Genomic DNA, 18,794 nt, shown 5'->3' with positions numbered 1-18,794 from the left:
ATAGCATCAGTTCAGCAGGCGAGAGCTACTCCAGCTGGTTAAAGGTCTAGCAACAAAAATAGATTCTGTTCCAGCGCTACCCAAGCCACAGTACTTGCCAGGAGGCAGTTACAACAAACCCTGAAGAAAGCCTTTAGTGACAATACCCTCACAATTATCATTTATTACAATTAAAGTTAGTATATTATTAAAATTTGGGATGTTTGTTGTAACTGGGCGCAGAGCTCCCCCGATCATCACCATTTAATACAGCATACAGTACAGTATAAATATATATACTAATATATGTGCACTCTACACTGATCGTTATGATGTATGTAATAAACCCAACAAGTCCAAGTCCATAATCAATGAGCAAGTCATTTTCTCATTTGTGGTAGAGAAGCATGAGCTTGCAGATCAACAACTCAGGCTAAAGCAAATCCATGTGCTCATTTCATTTATAACACTTCATTCTGCTGACTCGAGGTCTGACATACCTGTAGAGGTTTGCTCAGAGAAAAAGTGAAAAGATCGGTGTTGGAAGGTCAGAGGTCAGCTTTAGGCAGGGTCAGGTCATGGCAGCAGGAGTCAAATGGCGGTTGCTGGTGAAGCTGAAGCTGTAGCTAGTAGACAGACAGCGATAGATTTAATAGTCAGAGTCACTTTCTCTCAGGCACAATGTAGGTTCACAGTTCAGAGGCTGGTCGGAGTTTCGTAGGGTCGGCAGGTAGGATCAGGAACGGGTGAACGTCTAGTGAGTGGCGGACATGGACCAAGCGCCCTCCATCCTCCATACGGAGAAGGCGTAGCTCAGTCTTTCGTGGGCCAGGTAGTTACAGCTGGCCAGCTTGGCATCCATCTCATCGCTCTGGAGAACCTGGTAGAGAAAGTCGATGTATCTCGAAGCCAGTTTGAGGATCTGAATCTTGCTCAGTTTGTCTGAAGGCAACGTGGGGATGATCTTCCGCAGCGAGGCGAAAGCGTCGTTTAGGGACTGCGTGCGCTGCCGTTCCCGGACGTTCGCGATCCCCCGTTGCGTGTGGAGGTCCTCGAACGGTTGCCCGGGCACAGGTGACACCGAGCTCACAATGGGCACTAGGGAGGTCGAAGAGGTTGATGAGGAAGGAGGAGAACTCCTCTTGGGCCGCTTGGGGCAAGAGGGAGTGAGCGTTGAGGGGCCCTTCAGTGACGTTTTGTTGTCCTGTGTTAGGGGTCCACCAGGCTCTTTCTTGGGACCTGTCAGCCGCTTTCGAGCAGCCGCCGGTGGTGCAACAACGACGGGGCACTTGTTAGGGCGACGTTCTTGCTCCTCTTCACTGGGTAGGACCCCACCCTCAGGAAAGTCGCCACAAGACTGTTCCTCTCGCATGACGGTCAGTCGTCCTTGTCAGTCCCGTGCTTTTATCCTATTTCGCTTTGTTTGTGGCACGGTTCTTTGCCTTGGACTGAGAATGATTTTAATGGAAAGCAAAACAAATCAAAGCAAAAAGGTGCTTTTTCCGACCTCAAGAAGGTGCCGGATTACACGGCCGTTCATCTGGGTTCGTAAAAAATCTCCTCAGTCTCCTCAGTACGTCATGTAGCTGTGGGTCAGTTCTTGAAACCTCAAAATCACTATCTGGTTGTCTGGTCTTTTATAAAGGCCAGTGGCTAAGTCTTCCAAAGCCCTACCTACTTTGATCAGCGATTGGTTAAGAGGTGGATAGGTTGAGGGGTGGAGCCGGCTCAAAGGAAACAGGAAGGCGATGTACGTCGCGATTGGAGGATAGAGCCAGAGGGAGGGGGCGCAATCCAAGGTAGCGGCAAAGACTCTGCTGTAGAGTTTTCTTGAGATTGTCTGAAGCATATTGGTTCCAGATTTCTCCCAAAACAAGCCTTCGGTCCATACACACCCCCTCCACCACTCCAAAACCCCACACCTCCTCTTTTTCCCCCCAGCACAGACCAAGACAGACAATAGGAAGCAGCTGAGAAGCAGGCTTGCTGTTTTGCATGCTGTTTCATGCTCTCTCTGTTGGCTTTATGGCATGGCGAGGTTTTCAAGGGTAAACTGAACTTTATTTCGAACACCACGAACTGAACATCACTGAGTGTCTATGTATGTCATGTGTGTCTATGTTAACAAGGACATTTCTCTGTCCTGTACTTGCATTTATGTGCATTTAAAAGTGGGACTGTGAGTGAGTTTTTATATATTGTTGATTGTGTCAAATTGATCTGTGTGTGTGTGTGTGTGTGTGTGTGTGTGTGTGTGTGTGTGTGTGTGTGAGAGAGAGAATTTGTGTGAAAAGTTGCCATCTCACATGCACATGTAGCTTAAAATATCCATGAACATAAACTCTTAATAATATTGAATGTATAACATTTTGTTTCACTTAAACATTTTAAAAAGTCGTCAAACCATGACAAAAAGAAATGCTGTCAGTGTTTATATGTATTGTAGCATCATATCAGTGCACTATTAGCTAATGTTTCATTTGAGTCTGAGGAAAAACCGGGTCTGGAGTCAGGACTGTCCGAGACCTCAAAGTGAATCTGGCCTTGAATTAAATCATCAATATTTTTTAGCTTTATTTTGACCTTTATGACTAAGTACAATGTGTCAATTTAAATGAAACCAAACCTGCTTTGATTGTATCGTGTCATTCTGATTGCTAATTTCATTTTAAAATCTCATAACTAGTGTCCTTGGTTTCAGAAACAAAGCATATGCAAGAATGAAATTCCAAAACAATGAATTCATTTCTGAGAAGAATTGGCGCTCTAATCAACAGTTAAAAATACAAACAATGGGCATCATTATTCAGTCTCTCTTATGTCTCAGTGTCTTCTAGCAGATTAAGAAAACTGACAGATCTATTATGCAGCCGTGGGGTGCAGCAATGATTTCAAAAGAGAGAGGGACAGAATGTTCAGTGGAAGACCAAGACATTTCTGACTGATGACTAAGTGACCTAGTCATGTAATTGTATCCTATTTGTATTGTCTTGGTATTTTTATTTTTATTTTTTGGTAATAAAGAGCAGAACATAAGAACATCATACATTTTCAGGAGTAATCAGAGGCCAGGCTTTGGCTGAGCAGTGAGTGTATTAGATCAGTGTTTCTCAGTCCTGGTCCTGCAGTTTTCCAGCTCCCATATCTAACACACCTGATTCAACATTATCAGCTCATTAGCAGAGGCCCCATGAGCTGAAATCAGTGCCAGATAAAATGTGATACGTCGGAGGGCTATTCAAGGTTACAAAAAAAAAGAGAGAGAGATACTATGCAGCATACAATACCTTCGACTTGTATATTTCAGATATGCCATGGTGGACACAATTTTCAGTCACAAATATTCATCCCTTGTGCTGTGCTGAAACTTCTTTACCTAATTTGGATTTCTTGGTCAAAAATGAGCGGGCTTTTAAAAATTGCTTGTATAATCATGCTATCTGTTTTTTCCAAATCTTGGATGCAATCTATTTGTCAGCTTGTTTTCTTTCAATTAGCACATGTTTTGTATTTCTTTTTGGAACTAGTTGATTATAGGTCTCATTGATCTGAGCTTATACGCCTCAGTTTTTGAGTGAAAAAAGCAGGGATGCACGATATTGGATTTTTGCCGACATCCGATATGCCAATATTTTTCAACTCATTTTGGCTGATAGCCTCCTGTGCAGCGATTATAAACAAATTATTTATTTTTTTTTTTTTATTCAGCTTTGGGTGAATGTAATAATTGCTTATTTTTACATTTATTTTTTGGCTTTTTTGCCAGTTAATTTTATATTACAATAGTAGAGGACAAGATATAATGGGAAAAGAGGAAATAGGAATAAGCAATGGGACAAATCGATTATTGACGTTGCTAATATGGGCACCATGTCTTAAAGCTTGTGCTCTAACTGACAGGCCATGACTCTAATATCCTTTATTTGTGAAAGATGTTCACATTTATAGATGATTTTTTAAATACCATTGAATGTGCATGTACAGTGACCCATTCCACACTGCTCCATTTTGTCACAAAGAGTTGGAGGCACTTTCACTGGCATTTTAGCTTGTTTAGATTTGCACCATGGTGGTCCCTGTCAAAATCAGCCTCCGGAGCAAATCCGATCACATGTCCTTCCCACACCGCACACCTGCGTCTGATCAAGACGTTTATACACCACAATGTCACCGAAACTCTCTGACAGGAAATAAACAGCTTAGGGGTACCAGAGTTATGGAGAAATTATACGACGGCTAATATAAACAATGGTGCGCTGCGGGAGTTTTGGACAGGAGTGGATTAGAATTGGGTCAGCGATAGTGACACAGGATCCCCTGGTGAATGTGGTACTGGGATCCACAAGACTCTTGAGTCTGAGCAAATCTCTGGCCTGAATATGAAGACCAGGGCAGACTGAGGAATGGTAGCATGTGTACGTGGCACAATACAGGCACAATATCTAAAACCTTACCCAATGTTACAGCTGGTGATTACTGTTTCCTGTTTCTTTGTGTTATTGCTGTGTTATTTCTTATACTCTGTGCAGCACTTTGGTCATCTTTGGTTGTTTTTAAATGTGCTATATAAATAAACTTTGTATTGTATTGCATTGTATTGTATGGGCCAAAATATTTGTAATGTTATACACTGACACAATATAAACTTATGTCTCCGCAGGAAAAAGGAAGAAATGTTGGCAAGACGAGTGTGAACCAGAGAATCTGTGGCAGGTTTGGTTTTCTTAGACCTCTCACCTTGCGTGCTACCACGTTGTTGCCTCAGTAACGTGGAGGAATTTCTGACGGGGGAAAAAAACAAAAGGCCCGCTCTCAGAAAAGAAGAAAAAACGACAGAGACGAGAAAAAAAGCAAAGCACTGGTCAAACAGAACCATATGGGAGAGTGTGTGGCTGGCTTTGATCTTGGCCCACTGCCTGATTGATGCTGCGCATTTCATTTCCTCGTCAAGGCCGTGACATAATGTTTCACTAACACTCGAGACCCCTCGCTCTTCTCTTTCCTCATCTCGATCCCCTCGTGTTGCCACCTCACCGCCGAACCGGGGGACGAAAATGCTCGTGCCTTGCTAAACAACGTCTGTCAACACGGTAAAACATTCTGGGCTTTGAAACGACCGTCAGACGATCTGGTACACGAACGATTCGATGCACGAACTGGGATGAGTCTTTCCATATCTGAAGGTGGACATCTGCGAGACTTGCTTGATACGGCTGCGATGACCTCACTGTTGCTAGCGTGTGGAAAAAGCCGTATCATAATTGAAAGACCACTGCAATCTGTGTTTGTGAGTTTGTTGCTACTACAATGACAGTGCAGACTCGATCCCCTCGTGTTGCCACCTCACCGCCGAACCGGGGGACGAAAATGCTCGTGCCTTGCTAAACAACGTCTGTCAACACGGTAAAACATTCTGGGCTTTGAAACGACCGTCAGACGATCTGGTACACGAACGATTCGATGCACGAACTGGGATGAGTCTTTCCATATCTGAAGGTGGACATCTGCGAGACTTGCTTGATACGGCTGCGATGACCTCACTGTTGCTAGCGTGTGGAAAAAGCCGTATCATAATTGAAAGACCACTGCAATCTGTGTTTGTGAGTTTGTTGCTACTACAATGACAATGCAGACATAACAAACGTCCTTGTTAAGCCTCTATAAATTAACGCTGGTATTAGAACATAATGGGATCAGATGATGGTGCCAAACACTTGCAACGGCTTCAAAAATATCATTGTAGAGCCTTTGGCTTCATCATCTTTTTTTCATTTTCGAGCAGTGATCTAGCTGCGAGTCGCGAATCAAAACTAGACATGTTTTTGAAGATACCTTGGAAGGTGTCCAAGATATCCAAATATGTTTCCAGAGATTTGACTGAAAAGAAACATCGGTCACGCTTTAGTTTGGGGACTAATTCTCACTATTACGGTAACTACAGCTTTTCCCTTTTGCTGCTTATTAATAGTTAGTAAGGCAGTTATTAAGTTTAGATATTGGGTGGATTCAGGGATCTAAAAAATGGTCAGAATATGTGCTTCATACGTGCTAATAAACAGCTAATATGCTAGTTCTATGCATGCTAATAAGCAACTAGTTAATGTGAGAATTGGTACTAAAGTGCTACCGAAACATAATATCGTTGTGTCCCGTTTAGCTACAACTGAAGTTTTAATTAAAGAGCCTTTGTAAAAAAATGACTAGTGTGGACCAGCACCATCAGAAATGCATAAAAATGCATCTGATTTCTGTTTCCGTAAGCAGAGTATAAGCAGATGAATTGGACCTTTATGTTTTCGATCGAAATGACGTTTTTCTTGCGCAATGAAGGTGGGTTGTGACACACTGCTGTCCGTTTTTCTTGTCCTCCCTCAAGACTGACCTTCGCTCACCTCCCTCTCCAGAGCTCTGGGTCACCTCCACAACATCTGGGAGCCATTTCCTCCCCAAAGGACTCACTTCCTGTGGGCAGCCGCTTAACATGGAGGTGTTTCTGCAAGAGGTCACGGTGGGATCATCGAAAAGGTGAGACTGATCCAGTTCCAGGTCATGAGAAATCTACATCTGACCTCTAAGGCAAGACAAAAAGAAAGGTTTATTTTAAGGCAAAAGTCCAAAAATGAAAATCCCATCATTATTTACTCACCCTCGTGTCATTCCAAAGCTGTTTGCTGTTATTTTGTCTGTGAAAAGTTTGAAGAATCTTAACAGAACCTTTTTTTTTTTTGTCAAACTCCAAAAAAAATCACCTAAGAACATTATGCATGAATAATCCTTAGTGTAAAAGCATTTAGTTGTTTCTAAATTCAAAAAGAAGTTTGCATAATTTGTGAACATGCATGAAATTGCATGAAATTTATGAACATTTATGAACTGAAATATCCAAAGACAAACCCTGATTCTGACCTCATATATTCTAAAAACAGCTTAAATATTAGTCGAAATGCCAAAAGCATCATTAACTTGATCTTCATTAGCTGACCAAACATCAAAATAAAGCAAAGTCACACAGCACAGACAAAGCTTTAAAGATCTAAACACAACTGTAAATTCTGATGGTTATTGCATAAATAGCTTTTGGCTTTTGTTCCGCACACGTGGAATTTCCTTAAATTCGTTTTGAAGCTGCGTCTCCAAAGGGCCTTTTAATGTCAGCATGGGCATCTGGTTTCAAGATGGGTTCTTTTCATTCATGTCTTATGTAAATGCTATTGAACAAAAAATAACCGACAGGCCGGAGGATTCTTCCAATAACCCCATCACACCATATGCCTGCTCTCATCTTTACTGCTCTTAATTCACATCACTATTGCATCGCTTGAACCTTGCAGCAATAAGCATGACCGTGAACATAAACAGATTTATCAGCTAGCATAAGGAAAACTTGTTTTTACCATAGATAAGCAGAGGATTCATTCACATTAAAAAAAATTGTTCTCCTGGATTTATTAAGACATAACATTGTATATTTTTAAAACTGCAGTTTGCAAATCAATACACAAAATAATGTTATTTTTAGCAGCATCATATGACCCCTTTAATGTATGCAATGGAACTAGCACTAATTTTTAATACCCACCGAACAACTCTGATGTCATCAAAATAGGGCTGTCAATTGAATGTTCATTTACAGTGATTAATTATATTTAACACATACACAAACATTAAAATGAGCGTAATTAATCGTGTCAACTGACCCTGAAAACTTCATGAGGAATCCCACTATTTCTTAAAAATGTTCCACTCATGCTGCCGGTTGTAACAAAACAGTGAGATGCGATGCAACAGACATCAGTTTGAGAAAATATATATAAATAAATAAATACATGCCTCAAATCATGTACTGGCCCTCGTGTTGTTCCAACCCTATATTGCTTTCATTCTTCTGTGGAACATAAAAGCAGATCATTTGAGAAATGTCTTGGTGATCTTGTCCAAGTCAATAGTAACCAAAACTCTTTGATTACGAACATCAATCAAAATATCTTCTTTTGCTATTAAGTAAGTCATTTTGGATTTGCATCAACATGAGTGTGAGTCAAAGATGACAGAATCTTGATTTTTGGGTGAACTATCCCTTTAAGTCCACTTTACAAACCTCTAATGACCAAGTCTGACATACAAGACACCATCAAACCGGCTAAACTACAAAGAATGAACGCAGCATTGTTTCCCGGGATGTATTCTGTCTAGTGCACCTTTGTTTCAATTTTTTTATTACAGCCTAATTAAATTTAAGAGGCAGAACTGTGTGGTAGGTTGTGGGGAAAGGCCCTGGTCCGCCAGGCTCATGTTTGTTCCTGTGGGAGGAGGGGAGCCAGAAGTTGATTTAATAGCGTTTCCACTTCAAAGTGGCTGTTATTGCTGGGTTAGGGTCCCCTATTACCTGCAGAACCCACGGATGCTTTAACAAGCACTGAGGAAAGGAAAGGCCTCTTTGAATACTGAAGCCCTGTTTCAGCTGGGTCTAAATGGAAATTGCAATTCCATCCTTATCATAATTGTGGATTATACACACAAAACTCATGCACATTTGCTTTTTAAATCATAATAAAGACCTCCCATTGACTTGAAATTGAGTCAATGGTATTATGGTATTTGAAAACTCAGTCCCAAAGCCCTATCCCTAAACATTTGGCAAATGCCATATTTAGTCTCTAGTTTTCCTCATTTGGTCCACAAAATACTTATAATGTAGGTTTTTCGTTTTTGCTTTGTGGTAACATTTGGACACATAGAATGAAGTACACAATGAAAAACTGCATTTTTGTTTGACTTAAAACCTGAAAATAAACCAAACATGAAGAAATGTTTAGAAATCCTATGTGGATTTCGTAGTACAGACAAGCAGATGTTTGTTGGATCATTATCAAATCATGATCATCAAGTTTTGTTCACGTCAACGTAGATGCAGCTGTCATTACAGCAGAGGCACAAACCATACTGAGGTATTCTGAACACTACTTTAATTTTTGTTTTGTTGATAATATATATTTTTTTAAAGATTTGAATTATTATTGTTAAACTAAAAATGAGTGCAAGGCATTTTCACTAGTGATCAGACTTTTGGACCCCACATACAGAATAATTTTTGGCCTTCATGTCATCTACTATAACAGTTCTAATCATACAGAAAGCAGCAGATTAAAGAGATATCCTTACAGAAATGGTTATTCTTTCATATGATCACTCAGTGTGTGTTGTAATGCATCAGATATATATTAGACCACGAGATGGCAGAAATGCATGACACTGAGAGCGGTGTTCTGCCTGGTGCCTTCACTCCCAGCTGTTCCTTAACTCCTAATTCTGTGAAGAAAATGTACTAAGATTATACACCAATTTCAAGCTGCTGATTGTTAATACGAAAGAGTTTTTTTTTTATTTTTTATAAATAAATAAGTACCTTGGTAAAATGAATAAATATCAAGTCAAAACAAATACACATTCTAAAAAATCCAAAATCCAATAACAAAACTACCTGTCATTTTGATAACTTGTATTCCACAGCAATAAAAGTCATTTAAGTTTTGATTGACATAAATGTGAGTTGATGATGAAACTTGGGCGTTTCAAGTGAACGCTCAAAATACATTATTTGGGTAACACTTTACAATAATTAACTAACACTTTAATACACTTTAATGCATTAACTAACATTAACTAATGGAACCTTATTGTAAAATGTTACAATGATTTGTTATTAAAGCATATACGTTCACAAAAACACTTAAATTAAACAGAAAAGCAAGCAGGTGCATGATTTGGCATGTCAGCCAATACAAATAATTAATAATCGTTTCCTTACCTAAATCCTGTGTTTGGACTGGGCTCGGTTACAGAATCACATCACTTCAGAAATTAGGATATTATCTATATAGTGTAGTAGTTAGCTATCTCTGTGTCATACGTGGCCGCTTGTCAAGCATGAAAAACACACGTTTTATTTAAATTCTGAATATATTATCGTATACAGCATGGAAAGAGCGCTCCTTTTAAATTTATTCAAAACTGTCACTCATTCATCACGATCTCACAAAATTCCGTTTTAACCAATGAATGTGACCACACAATGAAACTTTTTTTTCCTAAAGTTAAAGGGGTGGTTCATTGCGTCTCTCTCTCTCTCTGTCTCTCATTCAGCTCAGCTCCAACAATGAACTGTTACAATTATACACTTATTTTCACATAGCTACGAGAAGCGTTAAACATGTACGCGCGTGCAGTTGCCGCAAAATATTTACAAATAACAGCGCATCTAAAAGTGTGAGACAACAACAAACAAAAAACATAGGCCTACCATTTAAAAGCCGTGCTTGCACAGGTTCTGCACGATCCTCTTCAATAATATCCTCTGCTTCTCAATCGGGCTCAAACTGATAAGCGATATTAACGACGCCGTTGTTTACAATACAACCGGAGCACATGCCGCCGAGGTGAGGAGCGGGTCGTTTAGACGCGCACTAGAGGCGGTTTAGCCAATCACAACACACTGGGCTAGCTAACCAATCAGAGCCCATCGCCTATTTCTGAGGGAGGGGCTTCATAAAAGAAGAAAAAGATCAGCCCGTTTCTCAGAGAAGGGACAGAGCGGTGTGGAATAAAGGTAAATTATGTGAAAAATAATGCGTTTAAAAAAAAAACAAACGAAGCATTAACACGTTAGACTGCACCCCTTAAACACAATCAAGCCTAGAAAAAACTTTTGTTGTTTGTTGTCCCTGTACAAATAAATGAAATAAACTAAAACTCAAACTAAAAGGGCTTTGGTTAAAGATTCCCTGCAGCAACTTCACATTCTTTTGCATCTGACAAGATGACAACAGTGAGACGGTTTTTCTCTTTGATCACAACACCTGGACGTCTCCCACAAATCAAACGACAGAAGCTTACAAAGAAGACTTCTGGTGGATTTGATATATCCTACAGAGGGGATGCTTCTGCTGAGGGAGCTTCAGCTGTCTGACTCATCTTTAAGAGACCCTTGAGCACTTTTCAGAGTCTGATAAAAGTGTCTCGAGGATTTCTCTAGACATGTCATGCACTTACAGTCGACACTTGCAAACTTTAGTTGTTTCTATGCTTTGTTCTGACAGGACCGAATGTGGTATAAATTTTCTGTACGTAATAAGTTCTGAGCAAACAATCTGACAATCCGATAGATACAAGATTCTTTAATTTAGGATTGTTGAGCTTTGAAAGAGAAGTATCACGTTCCTCTGAATCTAATTTCTTCACCAAAGCTCTTTCTAAAAATTTCAACACAATCAAAAGCATTTGATTTCGATCCCCTCTCAAAGGGATCATAGCGTGACTGTGTTTGACCACGTCATTTTCAGACAGTCATATCCTTTCCTTGACAAAAGTGCCGAAGTTTTCTGGTTAGCGCAACAGGATGAAAACACTCTCAAGGTTTTCAGATGTGGCACAAAAAGAGCCCCCACACGGAGGAATTAGTGTTTACTATAAACATTGAGAAGCATAGCACATGTTCTTTGTGAAAAGTTGCTTTCATTACTATTGATTTCCTCTGGATTCCTTTTTCTTTAAATGACCATCTGAATGTCCACCTTTGAGTTGTGACCGCAGAACATGATGTGTTTTCAAAAAGTCTAATCATAGATTAGACATGCATAGATTCCCGTAGTGTTTAATTTATCCAATTTTCCATTAGAGATTGTTGTTTGGTCCATAAACATCATGTCAGTTACTGTAAATCATTCTCACCGTGCCGGCAGAACCATTTGCATTTCTCGGCAATGTCGTCTGTACCTGGAATGTTGCAGCACAGGCTCAGAACAGGCTATACCAGTAACCACTTCTCAAAGCCGACACACAGAAGCGCTTTCACTCAGTACCTGTAGACATGTCTCAAAGCAAACCTGAGGAGCGTCTAGCTTTGGAGTTGAGCTGTGCGATCTGTTTGCAGCTGTATCGTGATCCTGTGGCCCTTCCTTGCGGACACAATTACTGCCTGGGTTGTATTCAAAATGCTGCCAGCACAGAAGATCCCAAGTCCCTGAGACGCTGCCCGGAATGCAGGGAAGAGTACGGCAGCCCGGAGGTGCTTCCCAAGAACTTCAAGCTCAGCAGTATCGTGGACGGGTTCCTGGTGGCCACGACAGGCGGCGGACTGAGAGGAGGCCCTACAGCGCCATGTGACCAGTGCCTGGATGACCCAAAGGCTGCGGTGAAATTCTGCACACGCTGTGAAATGTCATTGTGCCCCAGTCACCTCAAAAAGCATGAGGAACGGCACCGCTCGCTGCACGTCTTAGTGGAGCTACCCGTAGAACGGGATGGGAAGAGGTGCCCGGTGCACTTGAAGGTCACGGAGTACCTGTGCGCGCAGGAGCGACTGTTCCTCTGCTCCGACTGCTTGATGGAGGGCACTCACCAACACCACGAGGTGCAGACGTTCGAGGTGGCGAAGGAGGAAATGAAGAGAGTTCTTGAGGAACTGGGGAAGTCTGTGTCTGACAAGCTACAGATGACAGAAGCTCTGCTGAAAAGCGCCAGCGAAGGTCCTACGGACAAGGCCGAAGATAAACTGGTGGCCAGAGCAAACATACTGCTGGACAACATGACTTCACTTATAAGTACATACAAGGTAAGAATGATGTAAAATGATGCTACTAGTTCAGATTGATGTGATCAGACAATATATACATGATGTGGAAGCAGTCTCTTTTGGTTTTAGTCAACCCATGCTCATTGGAAATGCATGCTTGAGGTGACATTTCTGCAACACCTTATTGCACGTTTCACGGCAGTTTCAGAGTGACACGTGAAGGCATGTATTGCTGCATTGCTTCAGGTACGTATTGTGGCGGTTCAGAATTCAAATGTCCGGTGAGTGTCGTCAAAAGTTAATGCTCTATTGTGTTGGAAAGTAACATACAGGCTACACCAAACCCAACCCTAAACCTACCCGACAGTGTTAATAAATGCAAAAGTGAGATAAAAACGTTTTCGCTGATGCAACAATGCTGTTTTAACTTACTTCGATGTGTGTTTGAGCTGTTTTCTCAAACGGTAGTTTCACGGGATTTGTACTGGAGCGCTTCACCTCACAAGTGCAACGCCATATCACGTGAGCGACCGAGCAAACCTACTGCGTTAGAAAACCCATACATACGAAGCTGTATCGTTCAAAAGTATCACTTTCCAAATCTCGCAGCATATAAAACGGTTTTGAAGTCATAACACAATATTGTGCAATGAATTGTGCCAAATTAGGCTTTCTCTGGCCCTGTAAATCATACTTTGTGTGTAAAGGAATACAAGTTGTCAGAATTGTAGTGCCTTTAGTGTTCATTTCAACTGGAAACTGCAGAAATTCATACGTTTTTTTAGTTTTCAGAAATGTAGATAGAGGTACGTATTTCCAATGAGCCTGGGTAGGTTTTAGTAGTGATGCCAAAGAAATGTCACCATCACTTATGTAGAGAGCAACAGATCTACACCAGTGCTGACGACATACAGTCATGTTGCGGTAAAGCACATTAACGCTGTTTATATGTGATGTTTTAAGAGTCGTATGAGCTCTGTGATGGACGACGAGCTTCATTCTCGGGACAAAAGCTGGCAGGCCAATCTATGCGACTTGGAGGGTTGTCTACACCAGCTGCAGGAAGCCCAAAAGTGCACCGGCGAGGTTCTCTCTCAATCCTCAGAGTTTCTCTTCATCCAGAACTACCTCAACGTCGAAGCAAGGGTCCGCCAGGCTGCTAACGTCACCATTCCTGCTCTACCTTCCCAAGAGTCTTCCAATGCCAAGCAGCTGCGCTCGATCCTACGTACAGACACCTTCCGTGCCGAGATGAGTCTTCTGTTGGAGTACCTCCATGGCATGATGAACCCTCTAGACCTGACCTTCAATGCAGCCACGGCCCATCCTTGCCTTCTGCTGTCCAGTGATCTGAAAACAGCCAAGCAGTGTGCCGGATTTAAGAGCAGTGCCGCTAGAGATCAGAGCGAACGCTTCTCTACAGCCACTCAGGTCATGTGCACCCAGGGTTTCTCCACAGGAGTTCACATGTGGGCAGTGGAGGTTGGTCCTGGATGTATGTGGTCTGTGGGTCTGTGCTATAAAAGCATCCCGCGCAAAGGTGACCACAGCAGGCTGGGGCATAACACCAGCTCTTGGAGGTTGCAGTGGAAAAGCAAGAAGCTGGTGGCGTGCTATGACTTGGCTAATGTGGCTGTAGGTCAAGGGCTGGTCATGCCACCAAAGAAGGTCGAAGTGACTCTGGATTACGAAGGAGGAACTTTTGGATTCCACAGCTCAGGTCAAGGAGGGCGAAGGCAGCATCTTCATACATTTAGTGCCGTGTTCAAGGACACAGTGTATCCTGCATTCGGGATCCACTCTACTTCAGAGGAGTCATGGATAACTCTTTTGAGTGGAGCTTGATTGATGCAAACATGCTTTCATTATCACTTTATGTAACACTCTTCATTATCTTTGTCCTTTTTTTTTTGTCCTTTATGCACATAAACATCTGCACATAGAAAGAAACGGCTTGGCACAGTCTAGGAAAGTCAAGCACAAATACCAACAATTTGTACAATAATCAAGAAATGTAGTTAGCAATACAATGGGAAATGGCTTGAAAATTCGAGAGGGCACATTAATGTCACCTCAGTTTGAATGAGCATGATGCTTCTGTAACAGTCATATATACCAGAGAAAAGCAACCACAATTACAAGTTGACTTCTTTTAAACTGTGAGTGAAATGTTTGTGTAACTCCTATAAGTATTGGCATACACCTAAAAATAGGACAAACTGAATGGGTTTTGTTTAAATGTTACTTAGAAATCTAGTTTCTTTGGCCCTAAATAAGATGAGTCTTTGAAGAAAGTAGCTCTTTCTGGGAAACGATCAAATTCAGACGCACTTAAAGAAACAGTGTGAACATTATCAGTGCTTTTCAGGTATTTCATAAGAGTTTTGCCTGTAGTTTCACTTGAATGAATGGGAATGCCAGTAAACGTGACAGTAAAAGAATGCAAACTATGCATGTAGATGATAAATACATAAACACACGTGCTACCGAACAACATTGTTCAGGGGCATATGTGCTGTTTTGCAGATTAGATTAAAGGGATAGTTCACCCAAAAATGACAATTCTGTCATCATTTACTCACCCTCATGTCGTTCCGAACCTGTATGAGTTGCTTTCTTATGTTGAACATAAAAGAAGATATTTTGAAGATTGCTGGTAATCAAACAGTTGGTGGTTGCCATTGACTTCCATAGTACTTTTTTTTCCTACTATGGAAGTCAATGGCAACCACCAACTGTTTGATTACCAGCAATCTTCAAAATATCTTCTTTTATGTTCAACATAAGAAAGCAACTCATACAGGTTCGGAACGACATGAGGGTGAGTAAATGATGACAGAATTTTCATTTTCGGGTGAACTATCCCTTTAAGCTTTACAAAATATGCAAAAACGCCTGCAGCAAAGATTTTTTTATGTGTACAATGGCTGAACAGAAATAAAATTGAATGTACATCAGCTTGTGTGTAAAACAAGAAATACTTGTTCACACTTCCTTATCACATCATTTAAATAGTTTTGACTCAAATCAGTCTGCACTGACACTATTTCACCCCCATCCCACAGTCTCTTTGTGTTTTTTCTAATGAACTTTGATAATAAATCTCAATATATGCAGAGGGTATGTAACATCTAGACATTATTGTGTGTGCAGAATACACGCTGTGTTATGAATGAGCTGATTACTAATGGTTCTTGAATTATTTAGATTCATTGCTGGATGATTGCACCTTTGTTAGATGTTTAGGATTATTTAAACTCATTTGGTCTGGCAAGCCTACATAACTTGAATGGCTATAACTTGTAAATTAATTCTGTACGATTTTTTTTTTTTATTAAATGTCAATACATTATGGCATTATTTTATTTACAACAGCACCATCTACTGATTACAGCCAACTTGTTCTTGATCTTCTATACAAAATTAATTTCAGTTCAGTCATCCTCACTTGCACATTTAAACTGGTTATAGCATAAATTTCATATATTACATTGAAACAATAATATCAATATTAAATTGAAACACAATAAAGTGTGTCTTTAACTTGTCCGTCAGGCTATATAACATGTTCATAAACAGATATGGCATCACAATGGTAAAACAGATGGTAATAGCTGACTGGTTATCAGGCCTGATGTGCCATAAAGAAAAAAGTTTTACAGTTAACCATTAACATCATACAACTTTAAACCTGTAAGACTGCGGAAGAGAACATCACCTCAGTGATACAAAGTTCTCATCCAAACGTAAGTGCATATTCAGTTTATTATGTGTGTGTTTAAAGTTATTTTGGATATGTAGTGGTGTTTGTGCTTTCTGGTTTGTGTTATATACTGAAAAAAGGGAAGTTAGTTCTGAGAAAAGTTTGTGTAGCATTTCTTTGCAAATCCAACTTGGTTTGTTATTTTGTTATTCAGTGTTAAGGCATTTTAAAGTGTGCCAGAAGAGTCCAAATACTTTCAGGCCACAGTGTGTCATTGCTTTAATAAAATATTTGAAATATGTCATCTTGCCTTGTTTACTACACTGTGTATTTTGTCATTTTTAAACAGACGCTAGAGACAATAAAGTGGTGAAAATGAGTGACATAGATGACGATAGCGAAATATACTTCTCAGTTAAAGTGAGTATCAGTTAAAGAATATTGTTTCTAAAAGTCAATAATGTTGTTTAATTTATGTACTACTAGTAATGCTCTTAATGTGATTAATGTTATCATGTTGCAAAAACTGCTGTGAATCACGAAAGGGGTTTGTTGATTGTGTGTATAGTTTTTGGGTCGAATCCAGGTGGTCCATCCAGGTGGGATGCAGATTCTGACAGATGCAGTACAAGCCATACAGGTAATAAAACCATAAATGTCACTGTACTGTAGTCATTAGAGATAGAGATATCATATAACTTGATCCTTTGTCTTACAACTTTCCTTCCGTTTTAGGATCCAAACATAGAGATGGATGAGAAAATGAAGAAAACTAAAGTACATATGTTTCTGACCAGAAGCGCTATTGACATTCTAGAGCACAAAACAAAGGTGTGACTGAGGACTATGTACTCAAACCCAGACAGTGATACATGTGTGTACGACAGCGAACAACTCATTTATTCTCTCCCTCTCGTTTTCTCAGTTCATGCTGTACTCCTGCACTTTGTCCTCTGTTTCATTCTGCGCAGTACATCCGACTCAGCCCAAAATACTCGGCTTTGTGGCCAAACACCCCGCGGCGGACATGTACCACTGCTATATCTTCCAGAGCAAGAAGTTTGTGAGTTCTGGAAATCCTAAATGCGTTACATTAGAAATGCATGATGCTTTTAGTTCAATATTTACCATTTACTTAGTTCACTATTTTACTTTTGGTGCACATTTTATATTTAATTAGCTCTTGCTTTCCCTGGGAATTGAACCCGTGACCCTGGTGTTGCTTTACTATTTGAGCTATAAGAAAGCAGGCCAGACTTACATTCCTATTACAAGCCACTATATTCTTCCATTCGTGTTCCTACACTACTCTTCAAAAGACTTGGGTCAGTAAAATTGTTTATTTGAAAGAAATGTATACTAAATTAATCATCAAGTGCTGTTCTTTTGAACTTTGTGTTCAAAGTTTCTACAAAAATATGAAGCAGCATAACTATTTTGAGCATTGTTAATAATAAGCAAACAACTGAGCAGCAAATCGGCATATTATAGTGATTTCTGAAGGATCATGTGACACTGAAGACTAGAGGAATGATGCTGAAAATTCAGCTTTGATCACAGCAATAAATTCTTCAAGTAGAAAATTGTTCTTTTAATTATAATACACAAGAAAATTCACATCCACTTAATCTTTGTTTTAATATCAGCTTTACAGTGGGTACACACTGTATTTGTTTTATAAACTTCATTAAATAGTAAATTTTAATAAGAACTGTTTCCTTAATTTAACTGCTTTTATTAATTTATATTAATAAATTATTAAAGTTAGAAAATCTATCATTAACTGACATTGATGCAATGTTAAATCTTATCTTAAATTCTTTTTGGAGTTGATCTGCGTTGTTTTCTATCTGTCAGTCCCATCTGCTGGTTTCCATCATTGGTGACACCTTTCAGGCTTATAAGCAGGATGGAAATCTCCAGGGTGATCGTGACCTGGTGGTGGAGGCTCTGAGACACAAGGTGACCCGTCAGCATACAGAACACATTTACTGTGTCTTAACACGGCACGACAAGATGAAGTGGCACGCAATCAAAGCATCTCTTTAATGTACTGTAATGTGAGCAATTTTTGGAGTGAAAATAGATAGAAAAAATTTACTAAAAATAGATTTAAAAAATCTTTAGGAAAATCTGACATTTGTGAGGCATGATACATTTTAGGGCATGGCATATTAACTTGTACTTGCAAACAGTGACACTCGCAGTCATAATAAAATGCTAAAAGTGATTTATTGGCCTCAGGGCTATCATAGAGTTGTTGACCACTGAGCCACGTTGATCATTATTGCTTTCTCCAATCATACAAATGGAAAGGTTGTTATCGCCTCTTTTAAAAAGAGAATCTCTCAGCAACATTAGGTTATGTGTTGCTGTAAACTCATCGCACTTGTTTTGATCGAAATGTGTGTGAATGCTCGAACCATCTAATATCTCCCTCTGCCTCTGCTGTTCAGAATAAGGTACTGGAGCGAGAGAACGCCGAGCTGAAGAGGAGACTGCAAGCCAGTGGAGAAGTGAGTTATGTGTCAGGCAGGCTAT

The 18,794-nt window shown here is 40.1% G+C and overlaps 3 protein-coding genes across 3 annotated transcripts in view; 2 read left to right on the top strand and 1 right to left on the bottom strand.

Moving 5' to 3' along the window:
• Positions 1–477: 477 nt before the first annotated feature.
• Positions 478–1,573, bottom strand: LOC107704622 (twist-related protein 2-like). Its single transcript, XM_016507597.1, has one exon. The coding sequence runs from the start codon at positions 1,349–1,351 to the stop codon at positions 734–736; it is 618 nt and encodes a 205-aa protein (XP_016363083.1). The 5' UTR covers positions 1,352–1,573; the 3' UTR covers positions 478–733.
• A 4,920-nt stretch (positions 1,574–6,493) lies between these two features.
• LOC107704617 (PTB domain-containing engulfment adapter protein 1-like) overlaps positions 6,494–18,794 on the top strand; it is a 13,056-nt gene continuing 755 nt past the window's right edge. Inside the window, exons 1-7 of the mRNA XM_016507590.1 lie at positions 6,494–6,504; positions 16,603–16,673; positions 16,822–16,893; positions 16,989–17,084; positions 17,179–17,316; positions 18,111–18,215; positions 18,710–18,769. Of these exons, the coding sequence (XP_016363076.1) occupies positions 16,629–16,673; positions 16,822–16,893; positions 16,989–17,084; positions 17,179–17,316; positions 18,111–18,215; positions 18,710–18,769 (516 nt within the window). The 5' untranslated portion in view covers positions 6,494–6,504; positions 16,603–16,628. The remainder of the gene's footprint in view (positions 6,505–16,602; positions 16,674–16,821; positions 16,894–16,988; positions 17,085–17,178; positions 17,317–18,110; positions 18,216–18,709; positions 18,770–18,794) is intronic.
• On the top strand, positions 11,846–14,395 carry LOC107704618 (E3 ubiquitin/ISG15 ligase TRIM25-like). Its single transcript, XM_016507591.1, has 2 exons — positions 11,846–12,589; positions 13,514–14,395. The coding sequence occupies exons 1-2, from the start codon at positions 11,846–11,848 to the stop codon at positions 14,393–14,395; spliced, it is 1,626 nt and encodes a 541-aa protein (XP_016363077.1).

This window comes from Sinocyclocheilus anshuiensis, unplaced genomic scaffold, assembly GCF_001515605.1.
Source record: "Sinocyclocheilus anshuiensis isolate Anshui unplaced genomic scaffold, SAMN03320099.WGS_v1.1 scaffold2232, whole genome shotgun sequence".
NCBI lineage: Eukaryota > Metazoa > Chordata > Actinopteri > Cypriniformes > Cyprinidae > Sinocyclocheilus > Sinocyclocheilus anshuiensis.
Note: the sequence above shows the minus strand (reverse complement) of the source record. Positions and strands in the feature narration are given on the sequence as shown.